This window comes from Aedes albopictus, chromosome 2 (genome assembly GCF_035046485.1).
Source record: "Aedes albopictus strain Foshan chromosome 2, AalbF5, whole genome shotgun sequence".
Lineage (NCBI taxonomy): Eukaryota > Metazoa > Arthropoda > Insecta > Diptera > Culicidae > Aedes > Aedes albopictus.
Window position 1 is genome coordinate 220,063,986 of NC_085137.1, and position 23,759 is coordinate 220,087,744.

Consider the following 23,759-nt stretch of genomic DNA (forward strand, 5'->3'; position numbering starts at 1 on the left):
GTTTCCGGATCATTCGGGATGGTGACCAATATGTCCAAAAACCTCTGAATTCTCCTCTAACATACTTGTTTTGCAAAATCATAAAGATTGATATGTCGCAAGCCATGTTTTATAATTGTTTGGAAAATGGCTACTTCCCCGGGTGGTTCCAGGTTCCCGGAACATCCAGAATTGTAGCCAATATGTCCAAAAACCTCTAAATTCTCCTCTAACATACTTGTTTTGCAAAATCATGAAGATTGATACGTCGCAAGCCATGTTTCATAACTTTTAGGAAAATGGCCACTTGCCCGGGTGGTTCCAGGTTCCCGGAACATCCGGGATGGCGGCTAATATGTTAAAAACAACCTTTGAATAATCCTTCAACCTACTTAATATACAAAACTATGAAGAATGAATCATGACAAGAATGTTTTTAGAATTATGCGAGAAAAAAATGTCAGGTGTAGGGAACGTGTGAAAAGTGTCCTCCGAACGCACCCCAAACGCGACCCGGAACATCCGGAACCAAAACCAGACAATCCCAATTTACTCAAACTATGCGTCTGTAATAATAAAAAGATAATTGAACATGTTTGCAATCATATTGCATGAATTTTTTACAAGTTATCAGTGGTTTAAAGGAAGTTGGTCCATTTTTTACCCGATTTGACCCATAAACCTCTTCATTAACTCAGACCCCAAGGAACACAACTAGAGATGTAGCGCGATCTTCGTTCAAAATTTCGTAAAAATCGGTTGGAAAATGAAGTCACCATACGCGCCAACTTGTGACGTAGTTGGGGGGGGGGGGGCGAGGCCTCTAAAAACCAATCAAATTCGAAAAATTTCGACGCAGTTCATCTAGTTTAGGCATATTTACGTGAAAACTAGTGCATTGAGCTGAAAAAAGATAAATTTTGTCCAATTTTGGAGAGCTTCGCCCCCCCAACTACGTCACAAGTTGGCGCCTATGGAAGTCACAGTGATTTTTTGAAATTAAATTCCCAACTAGGACCAAAACGGGTTAATTAATCTCTGGAGAAATTCCTAGAGGAAACTGCGAAAACAGCTCTGGAAAAATCACTGGAAGAACCTCTAAAAATATCACAGGACAAATCCCCGAACATAAATCTGGTGGACTCTCTTAATGAATTCTAAAAGAGATCTCTGGAGGAATCCCTGATTGAATCACTAAAAACTTTCTGAGAGAATTGCTTACGAAATAGTTTACGAAACTATAGGAACGAATCTAAAATAATCATTTTAATGTCTCAAAACTGCAATGCTGATTTTCATATTCACATATCGACCGTGCCGCTCAAATGTCAGCTCAAGTCAGGAACAGCCTCCTCCCACCGGGCAACCCTCCAGAAATAAATCCTAGCTACGCCAATGCTCATAAGGCCTGTCCAGCTTTTCAAAAATGTTCTCTGATTCTCAAGTCCACCCCCATATTTTGATTGGCATCCTAAAAGAAGTAACTGGTCAAAATTTCAGCCAAATCTATTGAAATTAAGAGGTGCATAAGTCAATTTTGTGTTTTTCGACTATTTTTGAACTTCAAAAATATGGGGGTCGACTTGAGAATCAGAGAACATTTTTGAAAAGCTGGACAGGCCTAATGCTCATAGTACGCTAGTTTCACCAAATTTGATAAATAGGACTCTTGTTCAACAATTTCAACGGAATAAACCTGAGTAAACATAAGAAATAGCATATCGCATACCCTTAGTATATCAGGGTTGGACCGTCTCCGGAGACGTAAACAATATCAATTAATATTCAAAGAAGTTCCCATACGAGCAAACTGATCCGATTCATTCAAATCAGTTATTTATTCGCAATTTTCATTAACAAGTCTCCTGCATGCTAAAATCCCACCACTTCACCCCCATCCGACAAAACCAGAAATAAATCCCATCGTCACCAACCAGCTTCATCTCTCTTTATATTTCACTTCTCCATCCCATTCTAGATTGACAACATACTCGACACTCTCCATCTGAAGTTCACCAAACTGACGCGCTGCGGAAATCTCTCCGGTGGACAGAAGAAGCGACTATCAATCGCGTTGGAGCTTATCGATAATCCGCCAGTGCTCTTCCTGGACGAACCAACGACGTAAGTGCTTGCCAATATACCCTCTAGGTTTTTTTTCTTCTCTGCCCTCCAGGTTCCAGTTTGCCGGGGGATTGGTTTTCACGCCCAGCCAGCCAACAACAGCGCACAGACAAGAGGAAGAAAAGTGAATGGATGTCCGGTTTTGAAATTCGCACTTCCCTCTTGTGTCGCAGCCGCGCCACCACGAGCCGTTGGATCTTGATCTGCATAATCGCTCTGCTGATGGCTCTGCTGTGGGTGTGGGAGAAGTAACGAACCGCTTGGTCTGGTTGCTGTATACTGGGAGTGGAGCAGCTCGCTAGCCGGTGTTTTTACAGAGCTGTGTGGGTTGTAGAGAGAGCTAAACTGTGAACTACGAGAGACATAGAAGCACGTGCTAGCTAAATAAAGCGTTCGTTAGATTCAAACGAAGCGTTTGGCATACTGCTGTTCATGACGAAGATCTTTGCTCGGAATCTAGTTATAGCATTGGTTTTATGGTTGATGGTTTAATGGTAGCTTATGATTGCTTTACGAATACATGTGCTATAAAACTGTTACTGGTCGTGTAAATAGATGAATCCTTTATATGTAGAAATATGATAAGTTTTACTATTTTTCAAACAGTAAACTTACTTACTACTTTTAGTCCTGGGCACCCACGGTGGTGCAAAGGGCCGAATTGAAAAATTTCCATACTGGGCGATTGCCAGCCATCGCCTGTGGCCAGGTCAAATTTCTGTCGACTTGCTTGCTTGATTTCGTTGTTGAGGCTGCGCCGCCATGAGCCTCTGGGTCTGCCTCTACTGCGATGTCCTGCTGGGTTCCAGTCTAACGCTTGTTTGCAGATTTTGTTTCCGCCCCCTGCGTAGAGTGCGGCCGACCCACCTCCACTTTCGCTCCCGAAGTTCTATTGCTATCGGCTTTTGATGACATCGACGACGGAACTCCACGTTTGGAGATCCAATTGTGAGGCCACCATACACGAATTATATACCGCAGGCATCTATTGATAAAGACCAGCAGCCGTTGCGTGTTCTCCGCTGATACACACCAAGTTTTACAGACGTATAGCAGCACAGATTTCACGTTCGAGTTAAGCATTCGTATTTTAGTGCGTCGACTAATCTGGTTGTTTTTCCAGGTTTTTCCATACATTTCTTAAACTCGCAAAAGTAGCCTTTTTTTTTTTCCTTCTAAACCATAGGGGGATAATCTGCTCAACAGACACCCTAACAGAAGGTTAGGGTAGTGTAGGTCTGACAGGCCGTCTTCTACAACAAAAGTAAAATCCAGGACTACTCTCTCCTCGTACCCACTAAACCATTCCTATGGTCGCCAAACCCTACGTCTCTCCGGAACCACCAAGAAGGTATTGCTTCAGAGAGGGGCTAGTGCACATCGCACCCACAAGGTTAGCTGCGTAGCCTGCAGCAACGAACATCGATGACTCGCTTTGGAGAGTCCATCACGGTAGCATGCTGGCGCTTAGCCAGTTTCCCGAGTGGTCCTCGCCACTCCCTTTGTCCTCGGAAGGCGGGCAGAGTCAACCCCACCCGCGCCCTACTGCTGAGCGGACATCAAGAACTGATGCCCACATGCAACCCGATCTGACCTGCCCGCAAAGGAAGGGTATCACTACCCTTCAGGCCCTATCAGATGCATCCGTAGGTTGCTGACGGCAGGGTCTCCACCTGCCCCGACCCTTGCCGGGGACCCCTTTCCAACCGCGGGCTTGGATCCAACCCAGTAGACCGACGCCACGACAGCACCGCTACCGGGACTTCCTCTCCGCGGCCACTTAATCGTTGTAAGGGTCGATCTCGACCGCAGGGCACCGGTATGACCTACGAAGCCGACTCCGAACCCCTGGACCACCTCTTGTACTGCATCTGGACTAGCCATTCTCCGAGTCCACGCGCCACCTCCTCTGTAGCTCCCAGACGATGTGGGTAATAGCCGTTGAAACGGCGTTCCAGCCAAACTCATCCCTACACATCCTCTGGACCAAGTTGTCCGGAGTTGTGTCCTCCCCGCATGTGGCAAGCATGCGGTCACGCATTGTGCGAAAACGCGGGCACACGAACAAAACGTGTTCCGCCGTTTCCTCTAAACCATTGCACACTGGGCATTCGGGAGAATCCGCATGCCCGAAACGGTGTAGATACTGTCGGAAGCAACCATGACCTGTAAGGACCTGTGTCAGGTGGAATGTGACTTCCCTATGGCGCCTATTAATCCAACTATCTACCCTCGGTATCAACCTATAGGTCCACCTTCCTTTGGTGGAACTGTCCCACGCGCGCTGCCATTTGACCATAGAGGCCATCCTGACAGTCCTGCGTATGCCTCTTGTGCCGCGCATTTCGAAGCACTCCATGTCCTCACTGATAAGAATGCTGATAGGCACCATACCAGTAATGACGCAGAGAGCGTCATGTGACACGGTGCGGTACGCGCTCGCAACCCTCAGGCACATAAGCCTGTAAGTACTTTCCAGCTTCCGTCGGTAGCATTTAGTACTTAGCGCGGTGCCCCACGCCGGGCCGCCATACCTAAGTATGGATGTAGCAACACTAGCCAGAAGCTTGCGCTTACTGGCGTACACCGCAGAGCTATTGGACATCATCCGGGACAGTGCCGCAATAGCTGTGGAGGCTCTTTTACAGGCATAATCGACGTGGCTACCGAAGGTAAGCTTATCGTCGATCATCACGCCCAAGTGTTTGACGGAGCGCTTTGACAGGATAGTACAGTCTCCTACACTGATCTCCGTCTGCTGCTCCGACTTCAGGTTGTTAACAACCGTCACCTCTGTCTTGTGGTGAGCCAGCTCCAGTTTTCTGGACCGCATCCACGCCTCCACAACCTTGATCGAGTGGTTGGTAGTCAACTTTACCTCCTCGATCGTTTCACCGTAGACTTCGAGCGTAATGTCGTCGGCAAATCCGACAATCACCACTCCCACTGGATACTCTAACCTCAACACCTCGTCGTACATGACATTCCATAACACCGGACCCAGGATGGAACCTTGCGGGACTCCTGAGGTTATGTGAAAGCACTTCCGACCCACCTCCGTGTCGTAGACTAGTACACGATTCTGAAAGTAACTTCCGAGAATCTTGTACAGGTACTCCGGTATCCCCAGACGCAAGAGCGCATCGGCAATAGCAGACCAGCTGGCGCTATTAAACGCATTCCTTACATCCAGAGTCACTACCGCGCAAAAACGAATTCCCCTCCTCTTAGGCTCGAGTGCTTTCTCGGCGGTTTTTGTAACCGACAAGATAGCGTCTACGGTGGACCTCCCCTTCCGGAAGCCGTACTGGTTACTCGAAAGACCATTTTCGCCCTCGGTGAACCGCAACATTCTATTGAGGATGATCTTTTCGAGCACCTTCCCCGCCGTGTCAATCAAGCATATTGGTCTATATGCCGACGGGTCTCCGGGTGGTTTCCCCGCCTTTGGCAATAGTACCAGGCTCTGCCTCTTCCAAGCTTCTGGGAAAACTCCCTCGTCCAGGCATTTCTGCATAGCAGACCTGAACATCTCGGGAGCCTCTGCAATAGCTACTTTTAAGGCCAGGTTCGGAACTCCGTCCGGACCTGGGGCCTTACCTACGCTAAGGGACTTAGCTATCCCCGCAAGTTCCACATCGGTGACCCTCTCCTCATCGCCAGCCCCAGTCCCCGGCTGTCCTACGAAAGGAGGCCAAGGACTAGGATCATGACGCGGAAAAAGTCCTCCAATGATCCCCTCCAACATCTCTGGAGATTGCTCTGTAGGAGCCATCACACCTCTCGTCTTGGCCATAACGATCCTGTAGGCGTCACCCCACGGGTTCGTATTGGCACTCTGACAGAGACCCTCAAAGCAGGCCTTTTTGCTTGCTCTTATCTCGGTCTTAAGCGCGGCTTTTGCAGCGGCGAACACCACCCGCCGTTCGTTTCGCTCTTCCTCTGATCGTGCTCGCTGCATCCGCCGCCTAGCCCGTAGGCAGGTGCGGCGCAGGTCCGCAATCGCGTCGGTCCACCAGTAAGCCGGTGGCCTCCCATTTCTAGGGTGGACTCGCCTAGGCATGGTCGCATCACACGCACGTGAGAGCACCGCTACCAGCTCGTCGCCGTCTAAACCGATTAAGTTTCGCTCACGGCAGAGCGCCTCCCTAAATACTCCTTCGTCGAAGTATGATGTCTTCCACCTGCGAGGGCTTGGCCTTGGCCTAGCCGCCTCTTCTTCTATCCGCTGTCTGCTGTTATTGTAGTCGATACTGTAGCGAGCCGCCAGGTGGTCGCTGTGAGTGTAGCCATCATCTACTCTCCAGTTCGAACTACTTGTTAGGCCAGGACTACAAAAGGTCACGTCAATAATTGACTCCGCTCCGTTTCGACTACAGGTACTCTTGGTACCGACATTAGCCAAGTCGACATCTAAGATGGCCAGTGTTTCTAGCAGGATCTGACCCCGCTGGTTCGTGAAACGGCTTCCCCATTCCACGGCCCAGGCATTAAAGTCGCCCGCTATTACCACCGGCCTTCGCCCTGTTAGCACGGTCGTTAAGCGGTCCAGCATTTGCGTGAACTGCTCGATCGGCCACCGCGGAGGCGCATAACAGCGACAGAAGAAGACCCCGTTTACTTTGGCGACCACGAAGCCCTCATAGGTAGTAGACACCAACTCCTGAACGGGGTATTTACCCGTCGTCCATATCGCCGCCATTTTTCTGGTCCCATCCGCGACCCAGTTGCCGTTGCCGGCGGGTACTCGGTATGGGTCCGATATGATGGCGATATCCGTCTCCCACTCAGAAACTGCCTGACAAAGCAGTTGCTGAGCCGCATCACAGTGGTTCAGGTTCAGCTGCGTTACCTGCACTGTAATTTGTTGTTCACTGCGGCTTTCTTGAAGGCCGGGCACCTTGGACCACCCATCGGATGTCTGTTGTTCGAGGATTTCCCGGTACAGATCATGCAGATGGGCGGACTCGTGCAGCTTTGGGCCTTATGACCTTCAGCGCCGCATCGCCTGCACAGTTTGCGCCTGTCGGGGCCTTTGCAGTCCCACGACTTGTGTCCTGGTTCCAGACACCTGAAGCAAACCTCTGGTGGCTCGTGGAATGTCAGGTGACATACACACCAACCCACCTTTATGCTCCCTACTTTAACGGACTTTTTGACGTCCGCCACAGGTAGCTGAACCAAAGCTGTCTGTGTCCCTGCTGGCCCTTTCCGTAGCTTAACGGCTGCGGTGGCCACCTGCACATCGCACTGTTGCCGCAGTGCCGTGACGAGCTCTTCCACTTCAGTGATCTCATCGATGTCCTTGACCTTCAGAGTCGCCTCATGTGTCAGAGCCCTCACCTGCACACCCTCACCAAGGACCTCTTCTGCCAGCCTCTTATAGGCGGCGCCCTTGTGCTCCTTCTGGCGCTTCAGCTCCAGGATCATCTCGCCCGTACGAGTACGTCTAATACTGCGTACGTCGGCTCCAAGACCCTCAAGCTTGGCGTCGCTTCGCATCATCTTCAAGACGTCCGAGTACTTGGACTGTTCCGTCTTGATGACGATAGCGTCGCCTTTCTCGCGCTTGGCACCTGCCCTCCTACGCCTTGGCTTGGCGTCCTGTGCCACTACCTGCGGATTCGCCTTCTTCTTCCTCTTCCGCTCTACCTTCGTCCAAGGGGGGTCCTCCCCTTGGATCGCCCTACTCTGTGGCTGTTGAGGGCCCACTAGCGGTCGCAACCCCTTGTTCCCATCGTTCCGGGACGGGCCAGCCTTTTCAGGCCCACCCTTCCCAGCTTTCCGGGAACCCTGGCTGGGGTCCGACCTTCCGGCATTATTACCGACTTTCGGGGTAATGATTCGCCTGGCCTTGCGGGCACCGCCAGACAGCTCCTCGCCTGACGGTTGCCTCGCCCGCTTCTGCGATTGCTTGCCCCGTTTGTCGCGAGCAGTCGCTTCCGCCTTATTCGGACTTCCTGCAAAGGAGAAGGCCTCCGTTTGGGTAAACTTCGGCACTTTCTCATTTGCAGGCTCCGCTGCTGCAGCAGTCAGCAACGCGAGTGCCGCGTGCTCCTGCTTGGCATCGTCGATCGACGCCCTAAGTCGAAGCAAGGCCGTTTTCAGGTCCTTGCTTATGTTCGACTTAGTGGACGCAAAGTCGATGATTTTGCCAAGCTGCTGCTCAGCCACCTCTATTGCGGACCGTCCTTTGGATCCTCGGTTGACGGCCCTCAACAACCACGCTCCGTCCATAACCTCCACCGGCTGGCTTGCCGGGAAGTGGACTGGAGCACCCACGCTTGAGCTGCGTACGCAACTCCCAGCGCCTATCTCCTCACTTCTCCTTGTCGGAGATCTCATCAGCCCGCTTCTTGCGAAGGGGTTGATCCCACCACTATTTCCACCTAGATTCTGATTTTTATTTGACTTCATGATTAAATCCCACGAGTAGCACGGGAAAGAATGTCCACCACGCCAGAGCCCTGCATTAACGCGGTAAGGGACAGCTTACTTTGGGGGGTGCCCAGGTACCCCACAGGCTCCGTTAAAGATCGAGCATCTTTTTCACCCCCTCGATCACTCATTCCTCAGCACGGGTCGCTTGACACCTTGAATTGGGGTTAGTAGTCCTATTCTTAGCCGGCGACTACGCGGCTGACTCGCAAGCGAGGGGGTGCGTCAGGCCCCAGGACTTTCGTCCCTGCTGCCGCAAAAGTAGCCCTCGCCTTCTTGATCCGTGCACCTCTGTCGATCTTGGTGGGTGCTACCATCGGCTACCATTTGGCTACTAAGATATTGGAAGCTTTCAATATTCTCTACTGCTTGTCCGGCACGGAATCCTGCTTGCTGCCGTCGGAGAGTTGCGTCAATCTTCTCCTGTATCCGGTTAAGGAGGGCTTTGAGAACGATGCACAGTAACATGATGCCCCGCCAATTATCGCATACAGTCAGGTCACCTTTTTGGGTACCTTCACTAAGATGCCTTGCATCCAGTCAGCCGCAAATGCGTAAATGCGTATATCCGCTATGTTATGTGGTTTCGAATAATAGAGTCTTCTAGACATTTCTTCTTTGGATTGATGTGAACAAGATTGCCGAAGTGAGTTTTACTGAGAAATGTATAGTTTAGGAAATATTCTTGATTTAGTTTCGGAAGCGCAGCGTTACGCTCGCGTGAAAACAGTGTTCTGCAAATGGTGTCCCGTTACGGCGAAAGAAATCTAGTTGTAGATCAAATCTGGAGTTCGATTTGAATAGGTCGTATGTGCTCGATATAAAATTCGATCAGTTTATTTTAGTCATAGTAGCAATATGGCAGATATTTTGCAAACTTTTAATGATGGAACAGAAAGCCTGTTTTGTGAGGATTCTGCTGTATGTATAAACTTTGCTCAATTTCAACGGTTTTCGCTATAATAAGCGAATCCAACTGATCGAATTTTTAATCGGCAAAAGCACATACGACCTATTCAAATCGAGCTCCAGAAATGCTTTGCTAGATAGAATGTTGGTGTCTTTGGCAAAGTTTTTCAGTCAGATGGTAGCTGTCCGGCAGGACAGAAATAGGCCTTCAAACCCGCTCTGGCCCTATGGTGACCATCGGAATGAACCCTGTTTCGAGGTTTACCTCCAAAACTATGGTCGTGCGACGTATCCATCTTCGCGGTTTTCCACATTCTACAAGTGGAATGTAATGGGGCCATTTAGGCAAGGGGACTTATTTTGGGTACATTCCACTTAGTAGCGTAGCCAGAAATTTGCTCTGGGAGTAGTTTTCGATGATCAATAATACTTTTTTGACGTTTTAGATACTCAAATTTCTTAAACAGCAATGTAGAATGAAGATACTGAAAATTTGATCTACAACTTTTGGCTCTTGGGGGGGGGATGGCTTAACCCTAACCACCAACCTCCCCCTCCCCACGACTACAACACTGATTCCACTATAACTCTACATGCATAAATCATTTCACTTAATTTTAGGGCACGGTGAGATATGTACAGTACAGTATTTCGCAGTGTACAAAACAATTTCACAAGATACTCAGAATCAGTTTTATTGCGCCCAGCATCCAGCAACTAAATCGGTATAAAAGCGAGGACTGTTATTCAGTAGTCCAGTCTACACATCCTGCCAAATATTTAACTTTTATATCGTTTATATATATCTAACTGGATCTATCGATTCCAAAACTTCTAATTTTTTTATTTAATCATTTATTTGAAGACTTATGCGCCTTGGGAATAACGGAGCCAATATCATTTGAAATAAATTTTACATTTTAAGAGGATTTTTTATTTATGCTATGTAAGTTTTGGGGAACCGTTGTACTCGCCGTTAGAGAGAACATGTTTTTTTAAGGAGGATGGGATTATGGGGGCTTTCCGTTGATATTCAGCTCACGACAACCAGGAAGGGGCTGTTCATAAACCACGTAGACCAAATTTGGCCATCTCAGACCCCCCCCCCCCTCGTAGACTTTTGTCCATACAAAAATTTTGAAATTTGTTTGAAGCGTAGACTTTGCCCAGACCCCCCCTCCTCCCCCCAAAAAGACTACGTGGTATATAAACAGCCCCTAACGATACAAACAAACGGATTTCGAGGAAAAAGGTGAACAACCAAAACGACAAAAGGGGGGTCGCTAGACTTTCAATCTATGGTTACTAATTTATGTTTTTTTTTTATTTATTCGTTTATTTGGAAGGCTCGGGCGCCACGTGGGCATATTTGAGCCGAAATCTTTTGTTTTTACAATGATTTTACATTTTACAATTTATTACTGCCTTAAAACTATGTTAGTTTGGGAAGCCGAAATACTCGCGGCTGTTTCGAGGTTAAGGATTGAAGAAAAAAAAAAAGAATAAAATAAAATTGGGAAGGACGGATTTATGGGTTTAAAACTAAATTATTTGCTAACTTATACTATAAACATTGATGGAACAAATTGTCCATATCTGTAACGGAACCAAAAAGAAAGGACTTTATCGGTAGACAACGACAAGAAGAGGACAAACGGAAGGGGGGCGACGACAGACAGGGGCGAACAACAAAACCTAAAGGCGGACAACGAAAACAAGAAACGTACTACATCAAACTCTGACATCAACACGTTTCAAAAACTGGCAAATCAGGTTCATGTATTCCAAATCAAGTCCTGCCAACACTTCTCTAAGTATATGTTGTTTTCCTCGGACCCGGAGAATTTCGTGCAGCTCAGATCTGACCTCGCGATACTCATTGCATCCCCACTCGACATGTTCGATATCCAGGTAAGCCACGCCACAGACACAGAGATTGCTTTCTGAGATCCCAATACGGAAGGTATGTGCGTTCAACAAATAGTGGTTGGACATCAGCCGACACATCACACGAATGAAATCGTGGCCTAAATCCAACCCTTTGAACCATGGCTTCCTAAGTAACATTTTAAGTTTTGTTCGGCTCTACAAGACCATCTTCATGACCAATTTTATAAAACTCGCAATAAAACTGATTTATACATCAAAACCTCTTGATAACCTCTTTAAGAGCATCTTTCGGCTAAGTGGACCACTCTCGGAGAGGTTTTGCAAACCGCATTAAGAGTAGCAATAAAACCGTTTTAAAACCTAGTAGAAAAAAATCCCATTCTCGATTGTTGTTGTTTTTTTTTTTTCAACAAAAACTATGACAGCTCAAGATGCAGAGAAGCTTCTTCGATGGCACGTAAAGTTCAGGACGATACGTCATTCGTAAGTAGAAGCGGTTATTTCAAAGTAATATTTTAGTTGTTATTGTGTTGGTTGGCTTATGCGCATTCAATTTTACCGTGAATATTGGGGTGGCAGAATCATAAAATTAACGCGCTTCAAAAATAGTGAATATTATCATCTTGGAATGAAAAAAATCAATTTGTTTATTTAGTAAAACTATCCCGAATCACAAGAAAACTCAGCAGAGAGAGTTTAATTATGTGAGCATGTTATGAAAATGGTGGCAAACTATCAATTCATTGCGAATTTGAGCAAAATTAACTATTTTCCATTCACGTTAGCTAATTCTTCAATATGGCGACAACCATAATCAGCGAAAATAAAACGAAAGCAAGTTTACTTTTATGATAACCGCAATAAATCTAGAAATTTCGTAGTTCATCTTTTCCACCAACGGATGTCGTTACTAATCGAACGGATCGCCATCTGTTGAGAGTTTTAACAGTTTTATTGTGGTAATAATGGTTGCCAGAAGGTTTGCAAATCGGAAAGTTTTGTTTACTCTTAAAATCTGTCTTTATGGATATCTTCAAGTATACTATGAAACATTTTATCAATGGTTTTCATAAAAGCAGTCATAAAACTGCGAGTTTTAATTATTGCTGTAATAAAACCCTAATAACAATCAAACAAAACAAATCAGCAATGAAATTGTTACTTGGGTTCTTCGACACCTGTGGAATGATGGAGTGCAACCATCTACCCATTAGTATGGGACAAACATCAAATTCTCGCTCCAGTCAACTTCTTTGATTCCATTTAGGTCCCATATGAACTGTGCAAAATTTCAGCGCAATCGGTGAAACTATAATTTAGCGCAAGCGGTTCAAAGTTTTCATAGGATTTACTATGGGAAAAGTTACTCTTTCAGATAAAAATTCCCAGAGGTCGTCCCTTGTCTACTTAATTCAAATCGATCAATGCTTCTTGTAGAAAAATCATTTATGAAACTTTCTTTCGAAGACCGCAAAACGATTGGATACTTGAGGAAAAAGTTATTGATTTATTACCGATTAGTGATCCAACGAACGGCTTTTTGATTTGTTTTATTAGCAGCACTGTAGCTGCTGCCTTGGCTGCTGCTGTTTCTAGGGGTGGTGATGCCGCCCGCCACCCCATGCAACAACGGCAGCAGCAGTGCTGCTGATAAAACAAAGCAAAAAGCCGTTCGTTGGATCACTAATCGGTAATAAATCAATAACTTTTTCCACAAACATCCAATCGTTTTGCGGTCTTCGAAGGAAAGTTTCATAAATGATTTTTCTACAAGCAGCGTAGATCGATTTGAATTAAGAAGACAAAGGGTGACCTCTAGGATTTTTTGTTTGAAAGTGTAACTTTTCCCATAGTAAATCCTATGAAAACTTTGAACCGCTTGCGCTAAATTATAGTTTCACCGATTGCGCTGAAATTTTGTACAGTTCATATGGGACCTAAATGGGATCTAAAAAGTCGACTGGAGCGAGGATTTATTTTTTCCATACAAGCGCGTCCCATACTACTACCCTACCCATCTCCCCATCTCTCCATTTGTGTTGCCAGCTGATCAAGGTCTCCTGACGGGCCCATGCAAAAAAATCGTCGAAGGTGATTTGACGCTCGTAAATATCGCCTGCGCTAGCGCCCACCTTAGCCAGAGAGTCCACTTTTTCATTGCCCGGAATTGAGCAATGTGAAGGGACCCAAGCTATGGTGATGATAGGCGATGACCAGATAAAGATTCTTCATCTGACACATGCCAACTGGTCAGCTCGTGACTAATTCTACTAGAGCAAAGCATTATGTCTAACACTTCCTCTTCCTCTCTAGCAGATACCATATGAAGGTTGGGCAGGTGTCTATGTTAAAGGGTTACATACCTTTGGGGGGTAAAAAAATCAAACTTGTGTTGCATAATCTGAAAATATGCTAGCTATGAAATACACGCATAGGCGCCAACTTGTGACGTAGTTGGGGGGGGGGGGGGGGGGCGAGCCTCTCCAAAATTGGACCATATTCAACTTTTTTCAGCTGAATGCACTAGTTTTCACGTGAATATGCCTAAACTAGATGAGCTGCGTCGATGTTTTCCAAGTTTCTTTGATTTTGAGAGGCTTTGCCCCCCCCCCAACTACGTCACAAGTTGGCGCGTGTGAATACACGTTCAAAATATCAAATAGATTGAAGCCCTAGAACCAAAGTAACAGCCCATTGTAGCGCGCACCATCCATAAGGGTACTAGGCAAAGCGCAAAACCTTAAACGCGATTATCCCGAAATGATGTTTTTAAAAAGGGCCGTTGTGGTGATCACAAGTCTTAAAAACTAGTTGACCGAGTTGCAAACTTTTTTTCATTGTTCGTAAGGTACACCGGGGCAAGTTGAAACGCGAAGTTTTGAAAAAGATTTCAATACAATTTGTAAAATGTTCGTTCACCAAAAGAGATTGTTTGAGTCAAAATCTATGTGTTATGGCATTTGAATTGTTTATCATAATTGGATAACATGACGTTAACCCGTCGTTTCATCTTACCCCACTCGTTTCAACTTCAGCAAAGTGTGACGACTCATACAAAAATTTCAGAGGTCCCATACAAAAAGTGTGACATAGGGGGGAGGGGGTTTGAAAATGCTTGATTTTTGCGTGACGTAATTTAAAATCTGGAGGTATTGAACGGTTCTCTTGAACGAATTTTTTTACACGATAAAAATCCTTGTTGAACGAAAATATCTTCGTTTTTGGTGTAAAAAATGTAAAGTATTTTTTATTCCAGTTATGCATTTGTTTATGAAAAGTGAACTGTTCAGTACTTAGAGATTTACAATAAGAACAATGAAAAAAAAAGTTTGCAAATAGGTCAACTAGTTTTTAAGGTATCGTGATCACCGCAACAGTACCTTTGAAAGCTGTTTTCACTATTATTACATTTTCTTCTTCTTCGTCTTCTTCTACTACTACCCCTTGTTTATCTTTTTCAATTCGCTCTTCTTGACTTTACATCTCAACAGGGAAAAGCTTGTGTCTCAGCAATCCCTCAGTTATTTGGTGAATGCCCACTTGGAACCTTGCGAATTTATCAACATAGGGTCTGGCACCATTTGGGCAGGAGGACTTATTTTGAGCACTTGCTGCTATAGGTAAGTAATTTTCGAACCAATTGACTTGATTCTTGGGACACGGTGAGACTCGTACAGTTTCTAATTGTGAAGTCAATTGGATTAAAATTTACTGAAATTTAGCAGCAAGTGTCCTAAACTAGTGACCCTGCCCAAATGTTCACAGACCCTACTTTTGGGGTATTGAAGATTTGCCAAATGAACCTGGAGTTCACCTTAAGAACCGATGTTGTGATGTTGTGATAGTAGCCATTCACGTTACATTGGGTAACGTTGTAGGAAGACTGATTGTTCCAACTGTTTAGACCCTACTGTTTCATCCTACTCAAAACAAGGAAATGAAGCTCTGTTTGTTTTTTTTCTTATTTTTGTCGGATTATCAATAGCACCGTAAACCTAAATATTATTTAAAAATATTTCAACAAATATTAAAATCACGTCCAGCAATGAATAAGATAGCGTCAGCATGGCCGCCAGCACTAAAATCTTCACTTAAATCTGATTCAATTTCATTTCATGGCTCCCGGTTGTGGATTGTCACCTTCACGCGAAATGCCCTACGGACGGTTGGCTGGCCTGTGGCACCCGTCATCAACGCGATTCAACGCGCTTTTCAAACGAAACGTCACGCTCCGACAGTGGTCTGGATAGTTCCTCGTCACTGTACACCATCAAGCTGCTGCAGGGACTGGCCCGGGAGGGCCGAACAATAGTTTGCACCATCCATCAACCGTCGGCCACCGTGTTCGAGATGTTCGATCATGTGTACGTGCTGGCCGAAGGACACTGCGTCTACCAGGGCTCGGCGCTCAACACGGTTCCCTATTTGCGCTCCGTCGGCCTGCAGTGTCCGCAGTATCACAACGCCGCCGATTATCGTGAGTATCTGAACTGTGGGGGCGTATATGAGTGCGTGTATGTGTTAAGGACAATTGCAGCATAAACAAAGGTGTTAAAATCGAAAGCATACAGGGGACCGCAGAGTCGATGGAATTTCAAAATTCTGAAACCCAATCTTAACGACGACAACTCGATTCCGTGATGTACGGTGTTAGAATTAGCGGTTGTTTGGCTATTAAACAGAACTGTTGATACAATTAGTACATTTGTTTCCGTTGCGATATGATGCCACTTGCGCTGACAGCAACCACAGCATTATGGCAATGATTTTTGCGTTTTCCAAATAACTGCAAATCATTTCAACACCGCGAACATGTTGGCACTTTTCAGGGGCATGTCACAGGGATGGCAATGTCAGAATTATTATAAATAACTAGCTGTCCCGGCAAACGTCGTACTGCCTGCCTACTGTGTTTTTTGACGTGCAGCTCGATAGGGACGTTCCCCGCAAGGTCATTTGTATGGGAGCCCCCCGTTCCAGAGACCGCAGAGATCCCACACCAAGCTAAGAACCTTCCCCGGCCCCGACAGCACCCACATGCAAAATTTCACACCGATCGGTCCAGTCGTTTCCGATTCCATAGCGGTCAGACAGACAGACAGACAGACAGACAGACCGACAGACAGACAGACAGACAGACAGACAGACAGACAGACAGACAGACAGACAGAAATTCATTTTTATATATATAGATATATATAGATGAATATTACTTTCTGGCCTAAGCCTACGCTTCTTTGAAAAAAAAAATATGTTGGACAAAATTTCCTTCTTTATAGAATGAGGAAATCGACTAACCAGACACCCAAAAGGTGGTTCCTAGAGATGTGTAGGATTGAAAGATCGACCCACTATAACATCATTCTTTCTCTCCCTTTTCTTAGCGGTACGCCCGTTACGGATGACTTCGAGAGGGGCGTACATAAGCACTCTCTTTGGTAAGCGTTCCACAGGCTACCGCCATCAGTTGTCCTCTTTTCCCGTTGGACTCAAGCTCTTGGAAGAGGAGGGGGCTAACTCATTCCCCCTCCATTTTCTCTGTCGCTCAAGTACGATTCTCACTCCTCAACAAACAAGCAGCATCTCAGAGAAGCGTTCTGGGAATGCTGATGTGCCCTTCGTTTTGTTTCTGATGACCCAGTAGGCATCACCCAAAGGGGTCGTACTGGCTGCCTGGTAAAGCTTATCGAAGCACATCTGTTTACATGCCTTTAGCTATTTGTTTTGTGCCAGATTAGCCACCCTCTAGGCTTCACTTAGCTAAATTCTACCCTCATCGGGCGCGCTTTGCTTCCTCCTTTCAGCTCTACGTGTATAGCGGTTTGCGTCCATTCCTGGGTAAGGATCGCCTTGGCATTGCGACATCGCACGCACTATTTAAGCTTCCGGCTAGATCGTCGCTAAACAAATCGCCGGTGTTACGTTCCATGAGCAATCGCTCCATGAATCCTGGCTTGTCCAAGCGGGAAGTCAGCCATACAAATGGCTGTCGATGACCTTCGATTGCGGTCATCCTCCTCCGTGTTTCATCCTGCATCGAATTGCCAGATGGTAGAGCCCAGCTTTAGCCTCTTAATTGCGTTAGTCGAGTGGATACATCATTCGACTGCCCAGGCGTTGATATCTCTACCGATGACCACGGGACTCAATTTCATTAGTGCGCTAGATAGCGAATCTAGCATAGATGAGAACAGGTGTATCGGCCACCGGGTAAGGGTTTCCCAAGTAACATTTTTTAGTCAAATAGACTAAGAGGTTCTTAGAATCGCCACAAAACCAAAATAAAAGATATAAGGTTTTATGACGCTCCTCAAAGCCTCTTCAAGACTAATTGGTCATCAAATTGTTACTTACCCAAGTAACACAACTTGTTATAATAATGTATATAATACATGCTTCATACAAACGTCTATGTTTTGTTCTTACTATGAAAAACTTATTTTCGTACACTTATAACACCGAAAAAGCGCAAAAAATGGCGGCTTATAAAACATCTTCATGATGTTACAAAAGATGTTTTTCAATACATTATTATAACATAACATTAAGTATCGAATATGTTCTCAGCGGCATCGTAAAAACTTGTTGGCAGCAGAAAAATCACGATTTATCAAATGAACACCGCAAATAATTGTGACACCTGTTTATGTGCTATTTCGTAATGGCTGAAAATAATATTCAAGCCTTGCATTTCATTTGTAATTTACCATCTCGATATTCGGTCACTATGACTTAATGTCATGTGCCATTCAAAATTTCTGGTGAAATAAACACATTCGCCTTCCATGCTTTCATTCGCTTTCCATCAGATCGATATCAAGAAGGGAGGTTTTGGTCATCTCTCTGATTTTTGTGAGATTTCGAACAAATTTTCAGACATGCAATATGGTGACTACTTGTCACAGCACCGTCTGGAAGTTTTGGAATGCTATTTTTAATATTTGAACTAAAGATGTGATTGTATTCGTTACATATAAATAAGGAAATTAAATCACTTCTTCGAATGTTTGAACTGCGCTAGATATTTTTTTTTTTTAATTGGAATCTGTACATGAACAAACGGCTATGTATACAAATATTAGTATGAAACTTTTTAGCAAGCACTGTAATCTATCAGTCCTGATAGGAAAAAAAAACCTAGAATATTAAAATTACGTTTGAATAACATCGGTTGTACATCACAACAACATGTTTGTCGAATACTACTTGAATCGATTGAAATACATTGAAAAAACATCATAATTACGTTTTTTCAAGATCCTTTTCCAAATAGCATACAACGATGTGATTGTTGTTTTTGAATACCTGTTTTGAACATTAGTATAACAATAACAAAGTTGTAGTGCAGTTTCTGACTCCAATCTAAATGTTTTGATTTGTAATGTTTCGCGGAATCAAAATTATTGTTCATAAGTGAGTTTTAGCTGCCACGTAAGTACCCTAAATGATTTTAGATGACATATAAGGCCTGACACTGAGGTGAAATTCAATGGTGACTTTCCTCTGCCGACCCATTAGGACTAAAGCGGCTTTCGCAATCGCCAAGAATTTTAGATAATATTCTTATACCCGTTAGGCAAATTTGGAGCCTGAACGACAACGAAATATCAAGTCCAGACAATCAACAATCGCAAAGCATAAAATATTAGTGTTGGGTTAGTTGGAAAGCTTCAAGTGCAAATGATTTTCTATAAATAATGTTCAAGTGAGTGAAGAGAGACAGCGAATTGATAAACTTATACACCAACGTATTTAATACGTAAACTTAACGTATTCCTAACATGCTCCAGCCCAAAGGTTATAACTATGTCCTGCTGATGTTTTTCATATCATCTTGAATTGAAGAAAGACAATGATTCAAAACTCTAGTGCAATCAACGTTCAATTTACGTTACTCTAACTTGTGGTTTGGTTGATAAGGTTTTTCAGTGACTTGTTATTGCTAAACATAGTTAAAACATGATTTTAACATAGGATGTGTTCAGATTCGATTATAGTACTATACTACAACATCTTTTTCAAATTTATTTTTCAAAGATGTTTTCTGTGTTACTTGGGTAGGTTGTGAGTATAGCAATTGCGGTTGGTAGTGCACACCGTTGATCTTCGCCATTGCGAAGCCTTCGCTCGACATAAAAAGTTGTACAGATCGTCACTTGCTTTACCTTATCCGCTACTCAGTTCCCGTTGTCGGGAGGAATGCGGTATGGGTCCGCTAGTAGGGTGATATCTGTACTTGACTCCAAGCCTGCCACCACAGCAACTGTTGTGCGACCCCACAGTGGTTGAGGTTCAGCTGTGTAACATGCATTTTCGTCGACTATTCTGTCCTACCCGCGTGCCTGGGCATTTAGGCCCACAAGTCGAGTTGCACTCCCTGATCGTGTGTCCTTCTACTACGTACTTCCTGCAGAATCCTGTCGGGAACTTACACGCCCACGACTTGTGTCCTTGCTCGCAGCAAGTGAAGCACACCTCTGATCTTCCCCACTGCAGCTGCCTTGTTAACCTGCATTACTGGGATCCACGGTAAAATTCGGGTCCATATCGGGCCTATTCGCAGGTGGACTTATGCACTCCACCTCAGTCTGCTGCACGAGAGAGGCTGGGATATGGGAGTTTCTCTGCGTCGGTGATCTCATTCAGGTTTTAAGACTAGAGAGTCGCCTCCGCTGTCAGGGCTCTCACCTGCTCCTCCTCACCCAGAACTTCTTAGAGTAGTGCCTTAGGGAGATATCTTGGCCGCATCCTTCTTCAGCGTTAGCACGATCTCTCCTGCCCTAATGCGCCAGATGCCTTTCACATCCGCATCCAGGAAAGGGAGATGGTTTTCGCCCTCATGGTCCTCAACACCTCAGCGTATGAATCCGTGTAGTTGCCGGCTTAGAATAGCACTACGGACCCCCTGTTCCGGGGGTAAAAGTCCACAAAACAGGGAACCCCAATCCAAGGTGTCAGGCGACCCGTGCTGAGGGATGAATGGTTGAGGGTGTTTAAAACATGCTCGATCTTCAACGGAGCCCGTAACGTGGGTAGATCTCCCTTTTGGGTTGCGTTACGGAGTAAGATCTACCAAACTGAACCCTGATGACATCCAACTTGTTAAGCTAGGGTAATGCGTTTTGGTAATAAGTATGGTAAAAAGCCCTTGTTACTAGTGACAGTTTCTAGAATTGCATTTCTTTTGCCTTACGGATAGTTAAAGACCCGGTTTGTCCTCGCCGAGACTACACTTGATGTAAGGAAAACAAACATGCTTTGCGTATCTAATTGTGTAATAACCTACTAAGGACTGATAAGTACTGGTGATATAAGGACTCATGTGGATTCTTATTACCGAACACATTTTGTAATTTGACAGCGTTTCGCAACTAGCCTTAAGCCTCGGGTTTATCAATGTTTTCTTGGGACTAAACTAGAAGCAACTGGCTAAATTTGAAAAGAAGAGTAGGTTTTGTGCCTCTTGGAGAAGTGATCCAATTAATTAAAGGAATTCCGCTCCGCTCAGCCAAAACCTCAACCTCCAAACTTTTGTGGGGGTTTGTGCTTGAAAATCTGATTAATCTATGAACAAAATTGCAAAATCCGTATTTCATGAAATTTTTTTAGTAAACCAACACGGATTATCAATTCGCATGTCTCAATCGCTTCCTTAGGGTCCCAGCTAACTCCCAATATGCGGGTCGTGACCTTGCAGTCAGCCAAAACCTCAACCTCCAAACTTTTGTGGGGGTTTGTGCTTGAAAATCTGATAAATCTATGAACAAAATTGCAAAAGTGGAGCGGACTTGGTGTGGTGGTTAGAACACTTGACTATCACGCCGAGGACCTGGGATCGAATCCCACTCCCGACAAACTCGCAAAATGTGAGTTCTTCCTTCGGAAGGGAAGTACAGCGTGGGTCCCGAGATGAACTAGCCTAGGGCTAAAAATCTCGTTAATACAGATAAAAAAAAAAAAAAAAAAAAATTCCGCTCCCAGGGGTTTTTCCCTACTCCAAATAAAGAAAATTAAAAAAAAAAAAAAAAAAAAAAAAAAAAAAAAAATGGATGAATTATTATTACTATTATTATCTGTATTAACCAGATTTTTAGCCCTAGGCTAGTTCATCTCGAGACCCACGCTTTACTTCCCTTCCGAAGGAAGAACTCACATTTTGTGAGTTTGTCGAGAGTGGGATTCGATCCCAGATCCTCGGCGTGATAGTCAAGTGTTCTAACCATCACACCAGGTCCGCTCCACAGACATGGATGAAGCCAGAGTTCCGATGCATGAACAAATATCAGTTCTACCGTTTTGTTTTTCTCAGAAATAGAATCGATTATGTGTGATTAAGGGTGCACTTTTGCTAGGATTATAATCCCTGTGAAAACGATACTTTTTCATCACATTCGATTTCTCGAACCTCTGAGGTAACAAAACAAGATCTGTGCAGAAATCAATGCTTCATTGCCTCTCAATGAAGCTGGAGTAATACGACATGCACTAAATACTAAGGATACAGGTATTGCCACAAAAGATCTAAATACTGGTCGCAGTGGCTCATCCGAACAGAAAAAAAAATGTATCCGCCTCAGTCTTGAAGACCAACGCGTTTGGGGTTGGCCTTTTCTTGGCTTCCTTGCCCCTTGCACGCTTTGTAACCAGGTTACTCGCGCTGGCTGTCTCCTTCTTTCTTAACGGTCCGCCTACCTCTGCCGGGCGCTTCTTGCCCGTCGTAATCTCTTACGTAATGAAGATGGGTCTTTTTATCCTTCTTAACCATAGGGGCAAAATCTGCTCAACAGACACCAGGAAGATCCAGGTAGTGTGGGGTTAAGGCCGTCTTTTACAACAAAAGCAAAAGCCAGGACAACTTTCTCCTCGACCCACTAAACAACATTCCCATGGTCATCAAACTCTTCGTCTCTCCGGAACCACCAAGAAGGCATTGCTTCAGAGAGGGGCTTAGTCAGTTTCCCGAGTGATGTTCACCACTCCCTTTTTCCTCGGAAGGCGAGCACGGTCAACTCCACATCAAGAACTGATGCCTACGTGCATCCAGAGTCACTACTGCAAAGTAGCGAATCCCGTTTCTCTTACGATCGAGTGTTTCCCGGCGTTTTTTGTTACCGACAGGATTGCAACTTCGGTCGAACTCCTCTTCCGGAAGCCGTTCTGTCGACGGGTCTCTGGCAATAGAACTAGGCTCTGCCTCTTCCATACTTCTGGGAAAACTCCCTCGTCCAGGAATTTCTGCATAGTAGACCTGAACATCTCGGGAGCCTCTGCAATAGCTACTTTTAAGGCCAGGTTCAGAACTCCGTCCAGACCTGGGGCCTTACCTACGCTAAGGGACTTTGCTATACCCACAAATTCTACATCGGTGACCCTCTCCTCATCGCCAGCCCCAGTCCCCGGCTGTCCTACGAAAGGAGGCCAAGGACTAGGATCATGACGCGGAAAAGTCCTCCAATGATCCCCTCCAATATCTCTGGAGTTTGCTCTGTAGGAGCCATCACTTTTCTTGTCTTGGCCATCACAATCCTGTGGGCATCATGAGTCTATATTTAATGGACGGCCGGCTCCAAATGGTAGCACTATAAGTTGTTCTAGCTTGACAGTTAAAAAAAAATGATTTTTGTAAGTTATGGTTACCCGATACCCATGTCGATTTTGATTCTTCATAGAGATAAACGTGAATCCCTTTAATAAACTCCTTGCATATACCCATGAGAAACATGTTCAAAACCGTACGACTGCCCTCTTCACACATCATGATGCGAGGAAGAACTAATCAAATGGAGCACACCTTTTCTGTTTTCCGTTCCATGAAACCGTTGCATCCCACCATGTGGCCCGCCCTCGAAAACCCCTCGATGATGGCCGGGCAACCGAACCCAGTGCTGGAGGTGGCGAACAAAGAGTACGGCAATTTCATTAACGTCCTCTCGAAAGCGGCCATCGATTGCCACTGGCGGAAACCGGAGTCCTGCATCGGAACGGCCGCGCTGCCCCATTATCTCGCGTATGACAGAAATCACAACGGAGCCGCTGCCGGTGTCTATCACGGGACAACGGTGACGACGATGACGACGGTGAAGACCGGTGACGTGTGCAGTGCCAAACAGCAGTCCGTGCCGCTTCGAAGGCCGTCCGAATTCACCAAACTGTTGATCCTGATGAGGAGATGCAACATTCAGCTGTACCGCGACTGGGTATGTATCGATGTGCTCTATATTCTCATTCTGCTCGGTGGCCGTATGTCCGGAGTAGTTGTACCGTGTTGTTTCTGTGATTTCGGTAGGTGACTATAATTAAATGCTGTTGTTCACTTGCTTGGATGGTAGATCTGAGCGAGCTTCGATTTTATCATGTGGAGCATGGAAGCGCAATTTTCGCGGCCTAATTTTTGATCGGATTGAGTGGACTTTTTCAAG

At 45.3% G+C, this 23,759-nt stretch overlaps 1 protein-coding gene across 3 annotated transcripts in view; it reads left to right on the forward strand.

Moving 5' to 3' along the window:
• The window catches only part of LOC109433115 (ATP-binding cassette sub-family G member 1), a 214,966-nt gene that overhangs the window by 179,255 nt on the left and 11,952 nt on the right, over nt 1–23,759 (forward strand). For all 3 annotated transcript variants that reach the window (XM_029855594.2, XM_029855588.2, XM_062851161.1), the window contains 3 exons: nt 1,958–2,103; nt 15,579–15,817; nt 23,224–23,537. In XM_029855594.2, the coding sequence (XP_029711454.1) occupies nt 1,958–2,103; nt 15,579–15,817; nt 23,224–23,537 (699 nt within the window). The remainder of the gene's footprint in view (nt 1–1,957; nt 2,104–15,578; nt 15,818–23,223; nt 23,538–23,759) is intronic.